At 38.9% G+C, this 23,529-nt stretch overlaps 1 protein-coding gene across 10 annotated transcripts in view; it reads left to right on the top strand.

Moving 5' to 3' along the window:
- PTPRM (protein tyrosine phosphatase receptor type M) overlaps nucleotides 1–23,529 on the top strand; it is an 826,718-nt gene that overhangs the window by 186,439 nt on the left and 616,750 nt on the right. For 8 of the 10 annotated variants that reach the window (XM_031003686.3, XM_031003684.3, XM_063699394.1 and 5 more), the window contains exon 2: nucleotides 19,932–20,054. The exons of the other annotated variants lie outside the window; for them this stretch is intronic. In XM_031003686.3, coding sequence (XP_030859546.1) covers nucleotides 19,932–20,054 — 123 coding nt within the window. The remainder of the gene's footprint in view (nucleotides 1–19,931; nucleotides 20,055–23,529) is intronic. 10 annotated transcript variants of the gene reach the window in all.

The following is a 23,529-nucleotide window of genomic DNA, read 5'->3' as shown; positions in this document are numbered from 1 at the left end:
TGGTTTTCTATTTCTTCTTTACTCTTTTCATCATATACCTCGTAGTTTTTGTCATCAGTGAATGATTTTTGAGAATCCTCATGTGCACAGCATTCTGCTGGATCTCGTACTAAGCAGTTTAAAGAGACCCTGTGCAATTACCCAACATTTCCTGTGTGCTTGTTATAGGCAGAATTTCATAGAATACAAATTATCCTCTTCTAGGTACTTGAATCTAAAACAAATATGGACACATAGAGCAAGAAAATAGCTGAACAGTGAGTATGTGAAGAGTAAACCAACAGACACCAGGATTATTCACCATAGGCCAGCCTTCTAGCTCCCAAGATGTTCCCTCCCTGCCAGTCTTCATTGTCTCTCAGTATTGAGTTGTCAGCCTCCTTTCCATATTACCTGGAATAATTGCCAAACAGTCATGCCACTTGAAAATGACGTAACAAGTCCTTTGATTAAACTGGCAGCCCCACTCCCTGTCATAGCATCCTTGCATCAGTGTTGTTTATTCATTTCACAGTCTGTTCTCTCAAGAAATAAGCATCAGGAGTGGACAGCGATGTTTGGGGGGATCCCAAGGCACATGGGAGGCAGATCTTACCTCTTTCTGAGGAGACCACAGAGAGATGGATAGTCCCTCTGTGTGCTCCCTGGTAGCTGGAATGTGGATCTGTGACTCCATGCAGCCAACTGGAAGCTTAATGCAGGGAATGTGAACTTTGAACTAGTTAGAGATTATTCACTGTGAGGCTTTTGCAAAGGGCACAGGCTGGATGAGTGGCCGTGATCGTCCGTGTTCCTGAGCAGACTGTGCTGTGGCCCAATCCTGTGCGTGTCTCCTCTTCAGGCTCCTGCCGGAGCATGCTTCTCTAATCTTACCATTTATCAGTGACCCTTTGGTGAAACTCTCTTCTGTTTAAATTTACCAGGGTACACTTTGTAATACTTGGGGCCAAGAATTTGAAGATAGTAATCAGACAAATCAAACAACTAGTAGTAGTGGAGGGACACGTAGCCCTATAGGAAGGGGTAGAATTATCATTAAAAACACAGACAAACCAGAGATTGCCTGAAAAAAAAAAAAGATGAACTGGAAAGATTCAAAGTAGGCTCTATTGGAGGTGAGTATGGAAAACAAGCTTAGCTTTTTATTTTGAAGTTTCCTTCCAGGAGTTGGATACTGTGATCTCTTCAATCAGCATGTTTATATAGTGAGGAGGAAGACCAGAAATGAGAAGAGGAATAAGAAAATGGCAGCACAGCCTTTTGGGGTATGGATAAGGGTGGTCTTCCTGCTACAGCAGAGGAGAGGGGCATGTGTGGCCCATGTCGAAGAGCAACTGAGTTGGTGGCTGACTGAATTTGGGTCCGAAGCAAAAATAGGATATGAGGACAGGTATAAGAATTTTATTTTGTGCTATGTGTGTCATTTGGCTTTTAAACTGTCTAGAAATAAAATGAGATGAAAACAATCTGCCCTCATTTCTTGGCTGCTTTTCTTAAATATCATTGGCCCAAAGCATAGCCAAGCCTTTTATTTAGAAAATCCTACCTTCAAAAAGTGATAGGTTACACTAATTATATTTGTGCTGTTCTACAGATTTTCTATTTTGCACTGGTCCTTTACCTGCTGCTCGCTGTGCGGGCAGCTAAGGTGAGAGTTTGAAGACTATGGACTTTTAAGCTGAGAGGCTGCTGTGGTCATACAGTTTTCAACACAAAACTTGTTCTCCCTCTAGTGTTCCACTTGCACAGGGGTAAGTTGCACAACTTTGTTCCATTTTGAATTCTTTGCAAGATTTGTCTTCATTTCCTCTGTTCTATCAGATTCCTATATTTCCTTGTACTGTTTGGCCAAACTCCATTGTTTTCATCTTACTGAGTGGAACAGTAGATGCTGTTCCAGCTTTGATATTAATTTCCTTTCTAGTACAGCAATTCCGAGTCTGGAGTACATTAGCATTTCAATTTTGAAGAGAGATTTTGATCTCTGAGAACCCTTGCCTTGTGTCTGTTTTCTTGATGGTTCCTTGTGGTTGCTTTCAGTGTTAGGTTAGGTTTCTCCAGTTAGGTTTCTGATGCAGATTAAAAAGCAAACAAGCAGTTAATTCTGTGCATCCCTCATTCTTCTGTAAACGTGCCTAGTGCAGTGTATTGCCTCTCCAAGTGCTCTTGCTTAATTAACATGCTTTAGTTTGTAAAGGATTGATTTGTTTGGCAGAATTATCCATAGTTGATTCTGGGAGCAAATTTTCTCGGATATTAATTTGAGGAAATAAATCTTACTTCTCCATGCCTTTTGTTAATTAATTTGTTTCTGTTACCATCAAATCTTTACTTAATAAGTCTGTAAAGGATCTCCAGTGGTGTTGAGATGTCAGTGCTGTTTGGCTATAAAATTCAAGGATGACATCTAATGTGTGCCTTTTAGTAGAGACGCAATTTACTTAAGTAGTAGATTTGTGAGGAGCATCCATGGAGTAGTCATCCCGCTATGATTGTATATAACGATTGTATATACAATATACAATATATATATACAATAAGGAAAATGTGCCTCTTAGGGGTTGGGAAACCAATGGTCAAGTTCCACCTCTGCCATCATCTGCTCTGGGACTGCAGGCAAGCCACATCATTCGGATGGTTTCCCTTGTGTTGTAAAGGGGGGGCAATGTTTTTGCCCTCCTTTTTTGCCAGGCTGCTGTGCATGGCCCTGTGGAATCATCAATGTGGCAGTGTGATAGTCTCCTTCCTGCCCAGTGTGGACCCCAGCTTGGCCTGTGCTGCTCCCATCCACCTTTGTAGCCTGATCTTCAGCCATGTTTTAAATATTCTTTGTGCTGCAGCAAACTTTCATTCCACACACGCCATGGCCTTCTCATAATGGGACACCTGTCCTCTGTTAAGGCTCTTTTGGAATGCTCTGTATGTGCCTCTCAGAACTTCTCCCAGCTTCCCAGCTACAACTTAAATGCCTTCTCCCCTGTGAATTCTTCCTTGTTCTTCCTAATCTGAAGTACGCCTTTTAGTAATCTCTGATACCATGTCATCTTCTGGTCACAATGTTGAATTATAGTAGGTCACACATGTGTTCTGTATTCCTGACTAAATTAAACTCAAGGGTCAGGATTCTGTGTTGGGCATCTCTTACTGTGCTAAGAGTGCCCTCAGATGAATCAGGAGTTTTTGGATATTGACTGGATTGCTTTTGATGAATCAGCCTTAGTTTTTTATATTTGCACAATACTTTTGGGTGTTCTCTAAGGTCAGCTTCACCTATGGAGAATGACATAATTCTGTGTTCCACTGTAGAAATGTAAGTTGGGTATCCTTCAGTCTTGCTACCATAGTCAAGGAGTGACCCCTGGGCAGCCAGCAGCAGGTGGGCGTTTCTGCAGTAAGCCTCTGGGGCTCATCTGTTCTTGGGAAGCCAAGTAAAAACACACACACCATGTGGGGTGATAAGGGGCACAATCTCGTACGTAGGAGAATTGTGGGGATGAAGTGAAAAATGAATAACCCAGGAATAGAGAAGGGTGCTAGTACATTCTGTGGCAGTGGGTCTTAATGGATGAGTGAGCAGGAGCTTATTGGGATGGTGGATGAGAAGTGTCTCCAGGTAATGTCCAGAAGGGGGTCTGAGCTTGATGTGCATGGTTGCAGGGGAGTGGGTATGGGGTATCCCAAGCCCAGCGTGAAGAGTGGGTGGGGATGCAGGGGATGCTGGTGGTGATGCCCTTTAGTAATGGGGAGATAAAAGAGCTTGGGCTTCTCAGGGAAAATTAAGTGCATGCCATAGCAAAATGGCCATAACAGAGGAGCTTACCTGCCCATCAACCAGTGGCATAATCACGGGGGACGCATCCTAAAATTCAGAGCCCCAACCTCACTCCCAACAATTCTGATTCCGTAAATCTAGAACGGGACTCAATATTCATGTGTTAGTAATTTATCCCAGTGATTCTGATGCAGGTGGCCAGTGAAGCACACTTTGAGTAAGTGTTGAATTACCTCTATGAAAGGAATTATAAAATTTGCACAGATACGCATTTGTCCTAGGGAGGAGGATCCTGGGTAGCTCTGTTCAGATACTCAAAGGGATCCATAAGCTCTTCAAAGTTTCAGAACCACTGAGCTAAGACAAAAGCTTGTAATCCAGAATGAGAATAGCAGCACCATTGCAGGAATATTGGAGATCAGTAACCTTTAAAGAAACATTTTGTGTGATAGAAATTGTTGGTGTTTTCAGGAGCCCTACTGGAAACACATTAGGGAAGTGAAGGCTTACCACCCAATTTGTAAATCAGGATTTAGGTTTGTGTTAATATCTCAGTGTTTAAAGGACATACAGTGTTTAGTGGCTCTAGCAATTAACAATTTGTCTATAATAGGATTTTTTTGGAAACACTTCAAGTCCACATCTTTCTCTGACCTAATTAAACCTTCTGGTCTCCCCTGGGTTTTACTTCTTAATTCTGAAGTTAGAAATATATTAAAGTTCAGTAGAATGAAGGTCTTTATTACTAATTATCAGTAAAGATACCACATTTTGCTCTCCTGTGGTTAAGGTCTTATCTGTATTTCTGTGATAAACATCTCTCTGAAGTTTATAGAGCATATGGAGAAAAATGAGATTGATACAACTTGGTTTTTACTCACTCCCAACCCAAGAATTTTTGAATCAGTGAAGTGTACTGCTGAAAAGTGATGTACACACCCTCATTTCTCCCCTGAACCCAGGGTAAAATGAACATATTGTTTATACTGGCAAATTCAGTACAGCAAATGGGATGAAGTAACTCTGTCAGAGGGAGTCTGTGATCAGGGATGTGTTTCCTGGTGATGGCTGAGACAGAGCTATCAGCTGGTAACTGTAGCTTGTCCTTCAGCAAGGGGTTGCAGCTGCTAAGCACACATTTGATCATTGGTTTAAACCTTACAGAAATTGAGCTGGTCATAGGCAAATTTCTAGCTCCATGAAGGGTTACTATTTCTTAAGCCCAGTCAATATTCCATCGATGCACAAGTGTTTATTCTCTATTCACAACACACACAGTACTAGGTATTGTTAAAGGTAAGTGTCCAATATGGCCAAGGGCCAACAATAAGGGTACTTAAAGAATATCTCAAAGAGAGATCCAAGCCACAGATAATCAAATATAAAATTACCCACTCAGACTATTAAAACCAAATATATGGTGACACTTTGGTTAACTTATCCCAGCAACCACAAGTTCTTACAAGTCAGCCATATGAAAAATAAAAAAGCTTCCTGAGAAACAGAACTCCCTACTCTCTTGGTATATTAAACATATCCCAACGAATAGTTTCTGGACGCAGATAAGGCTCATCCCAGGCATATTATGAAGGCATTGAATTTGATACTGTCTTCTTTTTTTGAACTTATTTTCCACCCACTTTTCATATGTCTAATATTCTTATGTAATCTGCATCAAAATAAGAAATATCTAATATCTAGTTATCCTTACTTGTGGATTGTTTATGTGGCCCTGTGCACAATAGGTCTAAATAAATGTTTTTTTGGAGTAGCTGTGGTTAGAGGACTGGCTATATGAAGCCATTTTCATATTATGTTCTTTTGAGTTTTAAATTTCAAGCCTCTTTGTTACAGATGGAAAAATATAGACTTACTCAAATAATTGTAGACATTAGTAAGCAGAGGCTGAGAAGAGGTTTGGGTTAAGGAGAGTTGTACGGAAACTATAATATTAGGTGTTCTTCAGTGATCTTTTCAGCAAATATGATGTCATTTTGGATTGACTGGGATAGGAACAGTCACCTAAAATGGGTCCCAGCCCGGGTAGGATTGACAATCCTAGATGCCTTGTCCTGTAACCTCAAGTTTCTTACTTTTTCACAATAGATAGGGAGTCTCGCCAGCTCTAGCACTGATCTTCATATCAGTAGGGTCTCTTCTGCCTTCTCTTCTGCTGCTGCTTCTCTTTTTGCTTTAACATTGAGCTTACCCATCCTTCTTGCTTGTATATTTAACATTATTTTATTTAGTTTTTCTATTATAGCCACTTTCCCCAACAGTCCACCTGATCTAACCTTAATTATGTTGCTGATAAAGAATTATTATCTTTAAGGGAAGCAAAGAAAAAAATAATAGCATGTGCAATCTTAGAGTGGGAATATTACCTTAGAGATAATCTAGGCCTGAAAGAGTCTAGTAATTGTTAAATACTAATTTTTTTGTGGCCTAGTCTTTCTGTTGCCCGCAGTACGCCAACTTTTAAGTAAATGAAAGTTGAATATATCTGGTTGAAGCAGGGTTTTAGAAGGGCCTGCACTGGGTTCGCCCTTGTGGGCTGAGAGAGCCTGAGGATTCTGAGGATCACAGGGTGAAAAACTCAGTGATCCGAGTCGTCATGCTTTTTTATAGACAGGACTGAGACCCAGAAAGGAAAGGAAACCCAGTTAACTATTTACTAGGTAGCTAGATAGGTAAGTGCATCCCGGGTAGCTAGATAGGTAAGTAGGTCAATAGATACATAGCATAATGTATGTGTTTATAGAAACACACACATATATACAGAATCATTTAATTCTTATAACATTCTAGAAGGTAGATGGTTTTATAGATGAATAGATGAGGAAAGCTTGTAAGTTGATAGGGTTGGACTCACCTATGCTCCTTCTGGTGGCAAATCTACATTCTTTCCACCCTAGCTCCATTCTGCTGCCTGGTTGCCTTGTCCAAAGCCACACACAGGCAAGGACAGGACTGAAACCCAGACCATCTGCCTCTTGGTCCAGGGTTGTTCTCTCAGCAGACCTGTTCTCTTCAATCAGTGGTAAAATAATACATGCTAAAAAGTAAATGGAATATTGAGTAAACACTGAATTAGAAAAAGAGGGAAAGACGTCCCAGCTGTGTTGACCTTGAGAAGGGTTAATGTTTTTAGTTCCCTATATTTTAGCAACTAATTGGTCATGGAAAAGGATGGGAAGGAAAGCTGATTCATCACAGTTTTTTGTGCTAAGTATTGCTCAGAGCTTGGAGAATTGCATGGAATCTAGCTTCCTTATTTAAAAAATTAATAAGGAAAAATTTTTCATTAAAGCATGCTTTCTTTATGGCCTGAGTATTGAAACTTGACATTGAATATGTATTAACTACTTGTATGTTTCATAAATTTGAAATACACATAATATGTAATTATTGACATTCTTCTCATGTTTGAAACAAAAGCTGCAGACACACTGACTTAGGCGCTGAACCAGAGTTCCAGTATGATGCACATAAAGTCCGTGTGCTTTTTGTTGACTTATGCTGAGGTCTGCCAGATAACAGCCTTATTACGCACATTCTTAGAATAACAGGCCATTGATATCTTAGTAGATTCTCACATTTAGGTACTGACTCTCTGGTTTTCTTTTTTTTATCTGGCTCATGTAGGAAAAGGAGACCTTCAGGATGAGTTTTTGTTCTTCCTGTTGTCTCTTACAGCATTTTTCATATTTATCCTTTTAACTCCTCTGTGTTCCACAAGTTGTCTTCCTTGAGGACAAGGACTTCTTTTTCATCCTGTCCGTTCTCTTATCCCCTCCCCTTTTCCTCCCTAGTGCCTGACATCATGCCTGGCACACAAGTCCTTAGGAGGAGTGATGGTGACAGGGAAGGAGGAAGATGCCATGAGTCAGATAAAAAAGGCAAAACTCTAGAATCAGGAGTTTCTTCTTCCTTTGATGTAGCCAGAGTGTTCAGTGAATGGAGTCCATTAGATGTTTTTTCTTCAGTGCTCCTTTCTAATAAAGATAGAGCAGTAAACGGTTTTTATTCTTACCTTTGTTACAAAAAACTTTACAAAATTCTGTTAAATCTAGCAAGTATTTAATGAGTGGCAAACACCTTTCCAGGACTGGGGATACAGAGATGAACAGAACATTGTCCTTGTTCAAGGACCGCCCAGTGCAATAGAGAAGACAACCATGTCCAAAGTTACATTGCCCTGCAGTATGATAAGGACATCAAGAAAACCTGTATATTTGGCAGTGATGGTTACCACATGGGAAGGAGTGATTGATTTTATCTGTGAAAAGTCCTCATCAACAGGTACATGGGAGAGGTGTTGTCCGAGCTGGGATTTGAAAAGCGTGCAAGAGTTTTCCAGGCAGATGCTGGGGGAGGGGTGGGACAAGTGCTGAACAGATGCAGGGACCGCATGAGCATAGGGGTAGCATATGGGCAGGAGGATCATTGGGGGTGAATCTACAGATAGTCGGGAATTACTAGAGTGTAAAACTAAAGGGAAGTGGTGGCAAGGAATGAAGATAAAGAGGTAGACGGGGGTTGAATCAGAAAAACAACAGATGTCACATGATTAAAATTTGAGTACTATCCGATGGACAATAAAGGGCTGATGAATAGTTTTAAGTAGGGAGAGAGCATTTTCAGCTGTGTATTTTATAAAAATTCAGCTTGTTGGGAGTGTGTGGGATATACTGGAGAGAGCAGGATCCAGGTTTGAGGGAATGGGTCAAATCAAACAGGAACGTGAGCTGAAACTCAAATTGTGGCATGGTAGGAATAGGAGACTGAAAGAAAAATTTAAGCAGTTGTTTAGGAGATAAGGTGTCAGGCAGAGAGGCAGTCACTCAGCCAATATAGGCAAGATAAATAAAGAAATGTCTGTGACTTTGTTATCCTGTTTCAGATAGCATGTGCCAAACATAGTTGTGACTTTCTTTGATGTTCATCACCTTGTAACAGTGACTACACTTTCACATACACCTCTAAGTTCAATCTTCCCTATTTCCCTGAGAGTTAGGTGACAGATATTACAAAGGACTCATACATTCTATAGGGCCCACATTCTCAGGGACTTGCTCATGTTCAAAATTGCACCCCAAAATCCTTAAGGAACCTTCTGGGTGGGAGACCAGCATAACGTTTCTCAGTAAGTCCAATAAAGTCATCCCCTGCACCCCCTTGTCATTGGATTGCTGTTTATGCATTTGAGCATAGGATTAGATTGGTGATTTGGATTTTGGACACACTTTAATTAAAATGCTGATCTTTAAGCATGAAAATTATTTGGACCCCAGTGAAATGTCACACTAAGCAAAGCCTGGAGATGGAAGGAGCAGAGGCTAACTAGGTGGAGGTGGAGGAGCACCAGTTCATATTTCTAATTTCTTAGTTTCAGCTTGTTTGGAGCATAAGATTGTTAGGCTTCTGGACTTTATAAATGTATGATTTCTCTATCATATGCCCCTTCCTTTTCAATGTTGAAATCATGTAAGTTGAGCATACCTTTGATATGAAGACTGCATATCTCCTTTTGATGCAAAGAGCAAGACACATGTAACTGATCCGGGACTCTCTGTATCTCAGTTCTATGATCCCAATTAAATACACTCATCTGTACGAGCTCCCCATGGTTGTATTAGAAGAAGTTCTCCTCATGATAGGAAATTGGAATGCATATTTTACCAACAGGATATGTAAAACTATATTTACTTTTTCCTTATAATTTGATTCTACCCAATGAATATAATGTGTAGAAAAAATGTTCATTGAGGGAAGTACATTTAGTTGAGTTTAGGTTAATCAATGTCCAGTGAAAATAAATAGTTGGCTGTCTGTTTTAAGCTGAATAAATAGCATGGTTTGGCTGTACTGCATATTGGTGAGTTCAGGAGTTTATCAGCTGTCCCAGATAATGATTTTATGCTAATAAAATCAAGAGGTGGATTTGTAAATCACACTAAACCAGCAGCAGTGCTACTGGGCATAAAATGCAATTCTTTTTTTTTTTTAAATTAATTTCCTGGGTATCTCTAACCAGTAACCAGGATTGTTTTCTACCTAAGATATCTCTTCTTGTTTTGAGTAACTCTACTTAGGAGAAAAATTATAGATCAGGGTTTTCTTAGCATGAAATTTAAGCAAAAAATTCAACACTTTGATCCAGCCGTGCTATTCTGTTGTCCTTTTTCATCTGAGAGGTGTTTATGACTGAAAAGCATTATTTAGAGCAATAATCTCTGAATCACTTTCTTCACAACCTTTTTGAGGAATACAGTACAACTCATTGATGTATGGAAGAAAAGATTTGAACTTCAGCTTACATGTATTTTCTAATAATACTTAAAAAGGTCAGTATATGCATGCTTGTAATAATCTGCATATGTAGAGCACTACATGATTATAATTTATACATAAACACACATAGGATGGTTATACCTTTTTAAGAAAGGATGTCTTCTGAAAAATGTTTGAGACTACTGATCTCTGGAGCACTCTTTCTGGGTCAATGATTAGATTATTCTGGGACCTTTTTTTAAAACCACGGATTCATGGGGCTGCTCCCAGAATACTCTAGTTAAATAGGTTGATCCGGAACAGTGATTACCAAACATTAGAGTGCATTGGAGCCACCTGGAGAGTTGTTGAAGCTCTGGCTGCCGGGCCCAACCCCCAGAGGTTCTGACTCAGTAGGTCTGGGATGAAGCCTGAGAATTTGCATTTCTGAGTTCCCAGGTGATGGTGGCTTGTCCAGGGACCCACTTGGAGAATCACTGCTCTAGTTTGGGACTCAGGACAACAGTGATTTCAGAGATCAGGTCATAAATACTGATTTAGTTTGACGATCTTCTTCCTGAGACATTTCTGGCAGCTGTTTCATCATTTTGTTTTCATTTGTTACTCCTGTTTCTACAATAGAGGCAGACAACTATTTTTTACACTCTCTCTCATTTTCACTATTGTGGTATAGAGGATAAGAGCACCAGTATTATATTCAGATAGATTCACATTTATGCAGGGAATTCATGCAAGTGGTTTAATTCAATCCAATAGTAGCTCTATGAGGTGTTTATTTGTATGTGGAAAAATTGAGATAGTCAAGTTCCTAATAATTTGGCTGCATCTGTACAATATTTAGGAATAGAATAATACTACTGCACATTAAAGAAAATTTTACTATCAATAAGAAAAATACATCTTTGTTTGTCACAACTCAGCCTTTTAAAAAATTAGGAATCCATAGATTGATATGAAATGAAGATGGGGTAACTGTAATAAATCATAGAAACTTCAAGAACAAGACAACTTATTTCCTTTGTATCATATAAAATATATCCATTGGCAAATAGCACTTCTTATAATAGAGCATAGCATTAGCCATTTAAATGCCTGTGCAATGTGTAAAAACTGCTTGCTAGATTAAATTATGTAGAAGAGCCTTTCTATAATGCTTAGTGTCTGATTCACTAAACATCACTGGCGCACTCAAAGTTTAGGAGGCATTATATGCTTTTATTGTTTGTCAGGCAATTAAATGTAGAAGTCACTGTGATTTAAAAGAAGAAAGCAGGGCCTCTGCTATGTTGGTATAGTTTTTTTTTAATACTCCTAAAATAATTATGTCTATTAAAGCTCACTTTCTGTTTATCCTTTGCATTGTGTAGTTTATAGCCATTTATTCTACACAGTTTTAAATTTGAGATAAATAGGATCCTCTGAGATTTCATGTGATTTAGGAAAATAGAACATATAACATTAATTCTTTTGGGGGGTACTGTGGCACTATTTTTTGATCTGCCTTCTCTATAGAGAGACCTATTTAATACTTTATGCATTTGATGAAGGCTGACTTAAATGGGGTCATTCTGTATTTGGAACAATGAGAAAAATTTTCCAGAAAACTCATCAAGGAGTATTACAGTCTTTTTACAAAATAACTTTAAATGGACTATAATTATAACAGGAAGAATGCTAGTGTATGTAAGTCAATTTAACCTGTTAAAGGCAGAACGATTCAAAATATGTGTGTATCTTACAAGTTTATGAAATTAACATTTGATTGTCCTCCACTGGCTTCTTAGAAACAGCACTTTTGAGAGCTTATTTACAATGCAAATCACTGAACAGTTCGTATATAAGCACTATAAATTGTTGTTTACTTACTTTCTAGAGCTTGGTGAAAATGTGTGAGTACAGACCTTGTTTGAGTTGCTAGTCCTGCGCTGAAGCTCCTGTGACTTTGGGTGAGATTATTTGACCCTTCTAAACTGCCATTTGTAAAAATAAGAATGTACCAATCAGGAGCCAATCAGGAGAGAGAAGCAACGTAGTAATTTAATTAGGGAACATTTATAACTGTAACGGGGTATTAGAATACAAGAGATGGGTTAGTACAAGCTAAGGAGAGCGTTGAAGAATAAAGGAATAGTGAATAGTGGATGTATGGAGCTGACGTTAGCCCAAGGCAGAGACAGAGCTCCAGGGAGGAGACTCTTTCATTGCTGAGATCCAGGGGAAGGCTGTGGCTCAGTGGATGGCAGAGGAGTTACTATGGGGCTGCACCTGCAGGACTCAGAGGTAATGTGCCCTCTGATTGGCCGTGAAAGTTGTTCATAGGGAATGTTCTGCTGGAGGCACTTGCTACAGAACCACTGGGGCACTGTGCAGGGGCAAGCTGCTGCTACTGGAGGAGCCAGGCAGGGGGGCGACCCTGCGTTGTGCCCTGAGGGACCTGCCAGGGAGCTCAGGGAGGCCACCCCTTCCTCCTGCAGGATCTCTCCTGTACCCTCTACTGATAAAGCTTATACCTTCTTGCCCACTAGGACAGAAAAGGTAGTTAAAGCATCTGGATACATTTTTGAAATGAAAAAGATATAGAGCTAAGAGGTGTAATACCTTGATAACTAGTACAGGGAATATTGATGCTTGCCTTTAGAATTTTTTTTAAATTAAAATTAGGTAATACATGTTTATATTTGCATGGTTTTTGTTCTGTAACATGTTAATTGAATCAGACACATTGAGATAAAAGTCTTACTGGCTGTGAGGAGTCAATGACATCATAGCTATATTTTGCCTTAGGCAGAATCCGACTGGCACATGGTCTGTGTTCGCAAAATGGTAGCTGTTGATACCAGAGAACTTTGTAGCTTACAGGTTCCCCTTAGACTGTGTGGCAGTGCTCTCACACAGTAGTGTTGGTTGATAACTTCAAGCTAAATAAACAGTCTTAGGTGATGGCTCTCACCCCAAAACCTTAAGAATACAAGTAGCAATCTTGAAGGATCTTGAAATCAATTTAGTGGATCTAGAACCTCTTTTTAGAACAGAATGATAAATATTTGTATATCTCAGTAGAGATAAATTTGGTTTTTAAAGTGTACAGATGATTTACGTGTACTGGGTCAAGATGTCATGACTATGAGTCACAATGAAAAAAACAATTTTTAATATACTGCTTTAAATGGTAGACTCTAATTCTTGTCAATTTGTTTTCCGTTGTTTTGTCTCCAGGCCTGAAGCTTCAGTAGGATGTAGAATGGTCACACAAGGTTTCCTTTGGGGTGAAAATGGGCCATTTTCTTTATAGCTTATGACTTAATGATTTCATACTACTCTTGGATCAACTGAATCATCCTCAGCTGTTCCAAAGAAATAAAAAAGATAAATATCCTCCATTATGCAAGTGACAATATTTTATTTTCATAAATCAAGAATGACCTTTATCAACAACTAGACTTGCTGTCTAATAATTGCCAGGAAAAAAAAAGAAAGAGAATTCAACTTTTGTAAGTCAAAAGCCATAATTTGTGGAGACTTCATTAACATTTAACTTGCTTGTAGTTTCCAACCATACTAGAAAAATGAACAAGTTCGTTGATTTTGTCACATTTTGCAGTTGATTCTTCCTGGGATGCACCAGGACAGGGCTGGATGGCTTGTGGAGGAAGGTTAAGATTGTTTTCGTTGTTCAGATGTTTATTATATTATGCTTCTTTTGGAAATTTCCAGGCAAAATAATTGCAGCCAGATTTTGCATAGAACTTTGGGGGATTCATTACCTATGCTTTTAAAAAGGCTTTATTGGGTGTTTATCATGCATCCTGCTCTAAGGAGTACCAAGGTGACTAAGACACAGTTATAATCAGTATTGCTTTGGAGCAGATTTTCCACTCTGCCTATGGGCTTTTCTGTTCTGAAACTCTGTGATTTTTCAGGAGAGAATATTGGGCCCAACTCCATTTTCTTTGATTTCTAAAACATGTAGGATCTGTGCATGGTGGCTCATGCCTTAATCCTAGTACTTTGGGAGGCTGAGGTGAGAGGATCACTTGAACTCAGGAGTTCAGAATCAGCAACATAGGGAGATCTTGTCTCTATCAAAGGAAAAAAAAATTAGCTAGGCAAGATGGCATGTGCCTGTGGTCCCAGGTACTCTGGAGGCTGAGGTGGGAGGACTGCTTGAGCCTGGGAGATCAAGGCTATAGTGAGCTAGGACTGTGCCACTGCACTCAAGTCTGAGCAGCAGAATGAGATCTTGTCTTGAAAAACACAAAGAATAAAAAGCATGTGGGTCTGCACTTGAATAACATTAGCACACACTACCTGCAGTTTTTAGTTGGAGTAAATGTGCAAACTTATAGTAGCCCACGAAGGCATTGTTGAGAGCAAGAGTATCCATAAAGATATGTATATATATATATATATATATATTTTTTTTTTTTTTTGAGTTGGAGTTTTGCTCTTGTTGCCCAGGCTGGAGGGCAATGGCACGATCTTGGCTCACTGCAACCTCCACCTCCCAGGTTCAAGTGATTCTCCTGCCTCAGCCTCCCGAGTAGCTGGGATTACAGGCATGTGCCACCACACCTGGCTAATTTTATATTTTTAGTAGAGATGGGGTTTCTCCATGTTGGTCAGGCTAGTCTTGAATTCCGGATCTCAGGTGATCTGCCCGCCTCAGCCTCCCAGAGTGCTGGGATTACAGGTGTGAGCCACAGTGCCTGGCCCATAAAGATAATTTTAAAGCATATTTCAGTTTTAATCTAGAATGCACTGGGCTCCCACCAAATCAAGCTTGTTGACTTGGAGTGTGGTCACATACTGTTATAAGATGTTACTGAATGGGCCCTAAACCTCATTGCTCTGTTCTGAGGGATGCTGTTGAGAACTCTGTTCATTAACTTCCGGCAATTGCTTCTTCCCAGGGTTCTGGGAAGGAAGATAGTTCTCTCTGCATTTAGGGTTAGGGTAGTTGTGTATCTTCTTGGTCTCCAGTTTGGGAGATACTATCCTGTAGTGTTAAGAATATGGGCCCCTTATGACTGGATGCCTGGATTCAAGTATCTGCTTCACGACTCTCCAGCTTTGAGACCTTGGACAGGCTGTGTAACTTTCTATGCCTTGGTTTCTGTATCTGTAAAATGAGAATCATAGTATCTACCTCATAGAGTTGGTGTGAGGATTAAACAAGTCCTGGGTAAATGTTAGTCTCTTATCAGATTTATATATTATTTTATAGATACTGTAAATTTATGATCAATCATATTTTCTTCTTTGCACTGGCTACCCCAGAACTCAAAGTGAAATCTGTGGATAAATTCCGGTACATGAACTTAGTGACTTTTTAAAAAATTTTTTGGTGGTGGGTGGGTGGAGTCCTAGCCACATTTCTAGTGTCCTTTTCTTTGCTCTACTTTCCTTGCCTTTTAACTTATACTTTTAACAGTTTTATCGATTTAATTTTTATGTTATTGTGTTGAATTGCATGTCTTGGAACAGTATAGGAATCATCACTGTCATCAATTACCTGGGTATTTGCCATCCATTGACACTTCTTTTTGCATAGTAACTCATTCTTATCTAGAACCTGTGTGTTGTATTCAAAGTTGCTAAGGAAAAGCCTTTCCCAAGGTATGATGGAGACATGCAGGTACATGTGTGTGTGTGAGAGAGAGCGAGAGAGAAAAAGAGAGAGAGAATGAGTGATGCCAACACCACCCCACCCAGCTTGTATCAACTTTCCTCCATCTTGTATATGACTTGGGTTTAGTCATGATTTAGTCGTGATTCCCCCCGTGAAACACAAATAATTTACTTTGATTTAACAGAGAAATATAGTACAACCATGGACTGCTGGGAGCCAGTCCAGGTGTGACAGTTCTGGAGAAAAGTTAGGGAGTCTGTTGCTGACCATACTCCTGTAGATGATGGCAAAATTTGTCTGTATTATTCAGAAAATCAAGAAGACGGTATTTTTAGAAATGTGTCCTTTTACTGTGTTTCAGGGGACTTTGCCTCCTTAACATATATTTTTCATTGTCCCCCATAGCATTTATTTGAAGAACCTCACTAACTGCCTGTTCTTGGCACTTCCATGTTTAATAGAGGCACCTACAGGGTGTTACCTATGTGAATGCTCACAACTCTTCATCTTCTCATGAAGTGCAAGTTTTCAATTATATATTCCAACTAGTTGCAATGAAATGCATTCCTGAGAGTCCTTTGTTCTATGAGGTATATCTGGCAAGAAGGATTTAAGAACTGATAATAATTGATGCTGGCTGAACATGCCTGACTCTTGCTACACTGACTTTATATTTGCTGTCTTATTTAACTGTCAGAAATACCATGTGAGGTACATCTTATCTCTGTTTTATAGATAAAGAATCTAGACTTGGGAGACTAAGTGATTTGTCTAAAATCACCAAGCTAATAACAGTGGAAGAATTGGGGATATGCGTGTGTTTGACTCAGAACCTATACGTTTTGCTATTACCTAAAGATGCCCTGAAAACTGAAAGCTTAGTTGTTCTTTCTTTACTTGGTTATTTTAATTCTGATGTCATTTACTTTAACTCATCTTATTTTAGCTCAATAAACCATCTTTGTTATTTTGGGGGGTCCCACATCTGTTGAATGAAGGCTAGGGGTGGATCTGAAAATTGGTGTGCAGGGAAATGTATCCTCACTGGGAAATATGAAATTCATAGTTGATCCCATTTTCCAGTAGTTCAATAATCCTTCATGAGTCCGGAAAGAACCATATCATACTTTATTTGTTTCATTTCAAGTGATAAGAACAGCTTTGTGTAATGGGAAAATTATAACATGGCACCAGTGTTGTATTAGTCTTCTGGGTTTGCTCTCAGCCACACGTGCATGCTTTTGCTTTATATGTGGTTCTATTTTAGTGCAGTAGTGGTTTTGTAAACCAGGTCTGTAGCCAGCCTTAAGTTGTTTTGTGGATGCTAATCACTATTTCTCACTGTTTAAGATCGCACTGTAGGACTTTCATCTGAGTGCTATCTGTTTCCACTGGGGGACCTTCTCTGTCAAAATTGAGGATTTCATTCTTTTTGAATATTATTAGTGCTGTTGCTATTTGAGCTTATTGCTAGAATACTGAAGCTGTTTTCTACATCAAAATTAGGGTTTGCAACCAAGAGACAATATTTCTCATAAATGTTTGCAGTCTTCTAACATTTCATACCCCAAATTGGAAAGTTGTTAGTATTATGCATTTGAAGCAAATCCATTTTGTTTCTGGAGTTGTTAAAACTCAGTAAGAGGGCAATATAAATGACCAGTTGTTGTCAAGTGAAATATTGAATTAAGTCTGTATCTTTTGAGTTGTTTTGTTCTCAATGGAGTGTTTAGTTGAAACAAGTAATTGTTAAAAGTGTTAGAGAAGACAGTGTCCAGGGACACTAATTTCACCATCAGATCTGGAGCTAACAACTAAGACAAAGCTAGAAAGCTGGGACAGACAGTCTGAGGTTCCTTGATGCTATCCTGTTTAACATTGCTTATCAGAGCCTTGGAGGCAGATGTAGAAAGCATGCTCATCAGATTTGCAGACAACACAAAACTAGGTAAGATGGCTATTACCACAATCGAATGACAATGTCAGAGTTGTAGAATGGAGTGATGCACAAAAGCACGAGATGGGATTTAGTAAGGATAAATGGAGAGTCCTGGATTTAATTCAGAAAACCATCTACTTTCTTACAAAGTGGAGAGATGACTCAACGGCAGTGGTGTACAAAAGCCGTATGGGATTTCAGGCTCGCAGAAGCTGAGAATGGACCAGCACCCTGTCTGCACTGTTGAGAAGAGAATGTGGTTAAGGGCAGTAGCCCGTTGAATTCTAAACAGCTGCCAGGATGGTTGAAGGGCCTGTAAACCTTTTAGTAGCAGGAATTGCAGGGAGCAAAGCATACTTTGCCTGTTGCCTGGAGAAGTGAAGACTTAGAACATGACAGCTCTTTTCAAATAATCAGCTTTCCTGTGCAAAAGCTAAGATGTTTTTTCTTTTCTTTTCTTTTCTTTTCTTTCCTTCCTTCCTTCTTTCTTTCTTTCTTTCTTTCTTTCTTTCTTTCTTTCTTTCTTTCTTTCTTTCTCTCTCTCTCCTTCCTTCCTTCTTTCTTTCTTTCTTTCTTTTTCTTTCTTTCTTTCTCCCTTCCCCTTCCTTCCTTCCTTCCTTTTTTTTTTTCTATTTTTTCACAGGTTAGAGCAAAGATAAATGGGTATACATTTCAAGAAGCAGAATTTGGCCCTTTTTAAGGGGGGGTGTTCTACATAGTCGGGATGCTTTACAAAATTCTGAGTGCCTCATCTGTTCAGAGGCTGGCTGGCTGGCTGGCTGGCTGGCTGGCTGGCTGGCTGGCTGGGAAGTTGTACAGTTGACCTAAGCATTTGGATAGAAGTTGGACCAGGTGACCTCTAACATCTGTTTTTGCTCTGAAGTTGGACAATGGCTGTTTTACTTATCTTCTTGCCAACAGGACACACATTGTGGACATAATGTAAAAATATTCTTAAATTCATGTTTTCTTGAATGAGAACACTTAATTGTCATCAGTGGCAAACAATTATAATTTTTTGAATTAATATGATTAATAGCATTATATGGATAGTAGAATTTTCATAATAATTAATAAGATCAATTTAATTAATCACTTTCCCCATATGAAACATGGAGAAAAGATCTTATACTATAAAAAGTAACAGGAGGCATTCAAGAGGATATGAGATGGGACAAAATCATCAACGTGCTGAATGCTATTGATGCTGAAACAGCTGAATTGCTATGTATATGCTGCATTTTCTATTATTCTTTGTTTTTTTTTTAAGTAGTTTCATTTCTAGTACCAGAATTCAGCAGATGTTTACCACATGCTTAGTCTTGAATTTATTTTTCCCTTTAAAACTTGTGTGGACTGTAAGTGAATTTATCATCTCTTTTGATTTTGAGACCTCAAATCTCCAAAGTATTAAAGTAAAACCTGTTTCTTTGTTAGATTTAGAATAATTCTTTGGAAAATATTTTGCAAGCTGTACCATGGTTTGTACTGCATTTTGTCCTCTATTATTGTGCCAGGATTGTGGTGAAAGCATTTCTTTTTTTATTTTTTGGACAAATTATAAATGTTTTTTCTTTATTGAAAACATGTTGAACATTTAAGTCAGTTCTCTTAAAATTTTGAATGCAAGAGCAATTTTTCAAATTCCTATACATCTGGAAACTACGAATTTTAAATTTGCTTAGGTCTTACTTTCTTTTTTTTCTCTTCTTTGTTTTTTTTTTGTTTGTTTGTTTGTTTGTTTTTTGAGACAGAGTTTTGCCCTGTCGCCCAGGCTGGAGTGCAATGGCATGATCTTGGCTCACTGCAACCTCCGCCTCTCGGGTTCAAGCGATTCTCCCGCCTCAGCCTCCCGAGTAGCTGGGATTATAGGCGCCTGCCATCATGCCCAGCTAATTTTTGTATTTTTGTAGAGATAGGGTTTCACCATGTTGGCCAGGCTGGCCTCGAACTCCTGACCTCAGGCGATCTGGCCGCCTCAGCCTCCCAAAGTGCTGGTATTACAGGCATGAGCCATCATGCCCAGCCAGGTCTTACCTTCAGTTGGCTTCTACCAACATTAGATTGCTTTTGGAGAGCTGTGTAATACAGCGATGTGGGTGAGGCATGGTTAATACTCAGCAGCACTTGGCAAGGGATCACTAAGTGTTGGATGCACAGCTCCTGAGTGGAAAGACCTAATCAGATTTAGTTTGGCATCAAACTTGGCATCAAGTCTAAGGCTTCCTGCAATCATCATAGCTTATTCTAGAGGTCTGGTTGGTATTTACACTACTTTTTATTCTTTTACATTTTAGGTGGCTGCCTCTTTGATGAGCCATATAGCACATGTGGATATAGTCAATCTGAAGGTGATGACTTCAATTGGGAGCAAGTGAACACCTTGACTAAACCGACTTCTGATCCATGGATGCCATCAGGTTTGCTTTTAGTTTTCAGTTTTGTTTTAAAGAGGAACACAAGAGTCTCAATCATACTATGTGTTCACTGGATATTGGTTAAATGAGTGAAGGTGTTGGTCTTTGGATGTGGCAGTCAAAGTTGGATTAGCTAGTGAGAGTGGTGCAATTAACAGGATAGATTATAAAAGTTTTATCTCTCTCCCCTTAAAGTCTAAATTATACTTCTTTTATTTGCAAGTACATCTTAGCTATATTAGTGGGCATTACCCAGTTGATCTTTTCCCAAGCAGCAAATATGAGAAAAAGATTGAGATCTCTTCTGGCAAATGTGTCTAAGTGTTAGAACTCCAGTTGGAGAATCCAAATAACAGTCTCCATAGGAGGCCTTGGTGGGGGACTTTTCTCAGCCTCAGGGGCTCACTTGGCATCTGGGAGATCTAGGAGAATGCCCAGTGATCTTGAAAGTGTTCTGAAGATAAAATGGCAATGCAAAAATGTGGATATTTTTTCCACTGAAGAAATGTTTAGTCAATTTCTGATGAGTGAAAGATGTGTTCCACTGAACACCAAAAAGAATTCTACTTCTTTTTGGGAGGGAAAAGTAGGAAGATGGTGACTAGTGAGCTCTAATCAGCTTGGAGCTTGATTATTGCAATGGACCCTTTTTCAGGCTATGACATTGGACATCCCTTTAGGACTTTAGGTCTGCAGATTTGGTGGTGAGTTTGCTCCATTCAGGATTCAAACTGTGAAACATGTTGTTCTGATTTGGATTTCAGATACAACACAATTTTTACACTTTTTAATGAATGCAGAGTTTTTCATTAATGCTCCAAAGCGTAGGAATAATTACACTTAGTAAGTAATCTTGTAAAGGTAGCTTTTAAACGTGAAGTAGAGTTTAATGTTGTCACTAAGGTTTGACAGTATGATGCTCACTGTGTTCCTGCCCTCTCCTTCCTACATTTAACTGCTTATAACTTCAAAGAAGGGAGCATTGAGCTCTTTATCACTATGGCTTCACTGGACCTCAAAACCTTTTTAGCTGTTGGTTATTTCCTTGCAGCTGCAGCTCACACCCTCCTTTTCTGTGTCTCTTGTTTTCTTTGTGTGTGTGTGTGTGTGCTGTTGAATATGACTGTTTAAATCAGCTTTAGTTGCTTTTCCAAATTCCAGTTACTGCTTCTGTTCTTGTCGGTGATAAAGAGAGGGGAAGAGGAGAACACAGCTGTGCTCCTCCTGTGGGGCCGTCGTTTCCCAAACAGGTGTCTTCCCCTGATAGCCTTTTGGTCTTTCCTGCCCTCTCAAGAGGATCCAGCCTGTGTCCAGAGAGGCTGGGCTGGCTGAGGCTGTGAGAGTGGGGAGGGTCCTTAGATTTAGTCCTGGTAGATTGCCCCAGAAGAGTGCACTTACTCTTGCTTTGTCTATTAACTCCTCATTTGATAAAAAATTTGAAATATTTCACATTAGGTAGTTGACTTCATTATTTTTGTTCTTAAATCGAAACTTGACTTGAAAAAATCAGCTTTTAAAAAGAAGCCCAAGTATTTCAGAATCTTTTCTAGCCTCTCCTGACTCTGTTTCTGGCACAAGATAACTCACCTCCCTTGATAAATGAGGCCAAATAAATAATTTCTTGTCACCATCTTGTCCTTTTCTTTTTTTCAGTGGCCCACCTTAGACTAAGTTGTCAACTTTAAAATATTAAAATCATAGGTTTCTAGCACAGGCCGTTAAAAAAATGGTAGTAAAGATCAAAGCCCAGGTGTATCCTGGCACAGCCAGTTAGGTAATTGAAAGAACAAAGGTGAATGAAGAGGAAGTGACGCTGCACATATATGGCCTTTGAAGGCTCTTCTGACTTGAGAAGAATGACATGGAGGCATTTATATGTTTTCTTATGATTTATTCTTCTATTGATTAATAGAATACTTGATAATTAATATTAGGCCTTTGTAGCATAAGATCTGTGAGTGTTACATCTTGTAACACTTTTGTCAAGTCTGACTTATTTCTGATAGTTACAGAAGGTGTGTTTTGGACCCTCACCCCCAAACAGATTGCAACTCATTGTTTGGACCTGAGAGTGGTTTAGGTGTCAGCATTTGAGTGAGGAAAGGGAAGGACTGGCAGTTCCCCCACCTCTCTGGCTGTGCTTATGTGCATGGGTGCAGCTCAGATTTCTGAAAACTATTGTTGCTCCATCAGATTAAATATTTTTGCCATAATATAGAACTGAAAATACTGGTATTTCTTTTTCTTTCTTTTTTTTTTAACTACTCATTAAACAAACTTTAGTCATTAGAAATTGTTTTTGAGCCCCAATGTATGCTAAACATGATGGTAATTATTGTAGGAGAGGAAGGATTATAAGAAATGACTTTTTCTCTTTAGGAACTTATCTACTTGGGGAAAAAAAGTTACAAAAATACAATTAGTGAACAATCTAAAATGATATGTAATTAAGTGTGCTATAGACTGGAAGTGTTCTAAAAGCAGTTTCTCAGTATAAACCCAATATTTTATAAAAGAATGTGGAGCTGGGCCCAATTGACCCATCGACCAAAGTGAGGAGTTACATTCTCAAAGCAACGTTGTTAGAAGTGAGGAAACAGCATCTTATAAACATGCATGTACTATCCTAAAGTCTAGATTTTTAAACTGAGTTTCCAATATGTATATACAGCCATAAGTTTTAAATGCTTCTTAGTTACCAGAGTTTTCACCTTCTTTTTCTTTTCTCCTCTTCCATTAATGTGTGCAATATGATTTATTCCTTTCAAAAACTGATTCCAAGGCTGGTTTTCCCATGCTAAAACAGAAATGACTCTTATGAATTTCTCAGGGCAAATGGGTGGGAAAATCAGATAGAACCATAGCTTTTTGAGGGCAAATTTTCTAAACCTTTATGTAAAATACTATTGGATTTATTCTTTCATGGGTATGTGTATTTGTCTTATGTATATAGGTTGGTTCCGTAACACTTTAGAGACCAAGAGTTGGCAAACTGTGCTGCTGGTCAAATCCAGCTCGCTGCTAGTTTTTGTGTGGCTTGTGAGCTAAGAGTGGTTGTTACATGTTTTAATAGTTAAAAAAAAGCAAAAAGAATAATAAAATTTTGTGATGTGAAATTCAAAATGCAACGTTTACAAGTTTTACTGACACACAGCCATGCCCATTTGTTTAAATGGTGTCAGTGGTTGGTTTCAAGCTACAGTGACAGAGTTTAGTAGTGGCAACAGAGACTGGTCCACAAAGCGTAAGATATTTATACCCTGGCCCTTTATGGAAAAATGTTGCTGATGCCTGTCTTAGACCATTTTGGCATCAGCATGTAATTGTTGTTTTGGACCCATGGTTTATATTGTTGTTGTTTTCTATATTCATATAATTATTAATATACAAACATTTCACATTTTCTCTCACTTTCTGAAGATGTGTTTTCTAAACATTGGGCTATCAAAATCAGTAAGAAAAAAACATGATTAGAGAT

The sequence above is a fragment of the Gorilla gorilla genome, chromosome 17 (assembly GCF_029281585.2).
Source record: "Gorilla gorilla gorilla isolate KB3781 chromosome 17, NHGRI_mGorGor1-v2.1_pri, whole genome shotgun sequence".
Taxonomy (NCBI): domain Eukaryota; kingdom Metazoa; phylum Chordata; class Mammalia; order Primates; family Hominidae; genus Gorilla; species Gorilla gorilla.
This window is presented reverse-complemented; position numbering and strand designations above follow the sequence as displayed.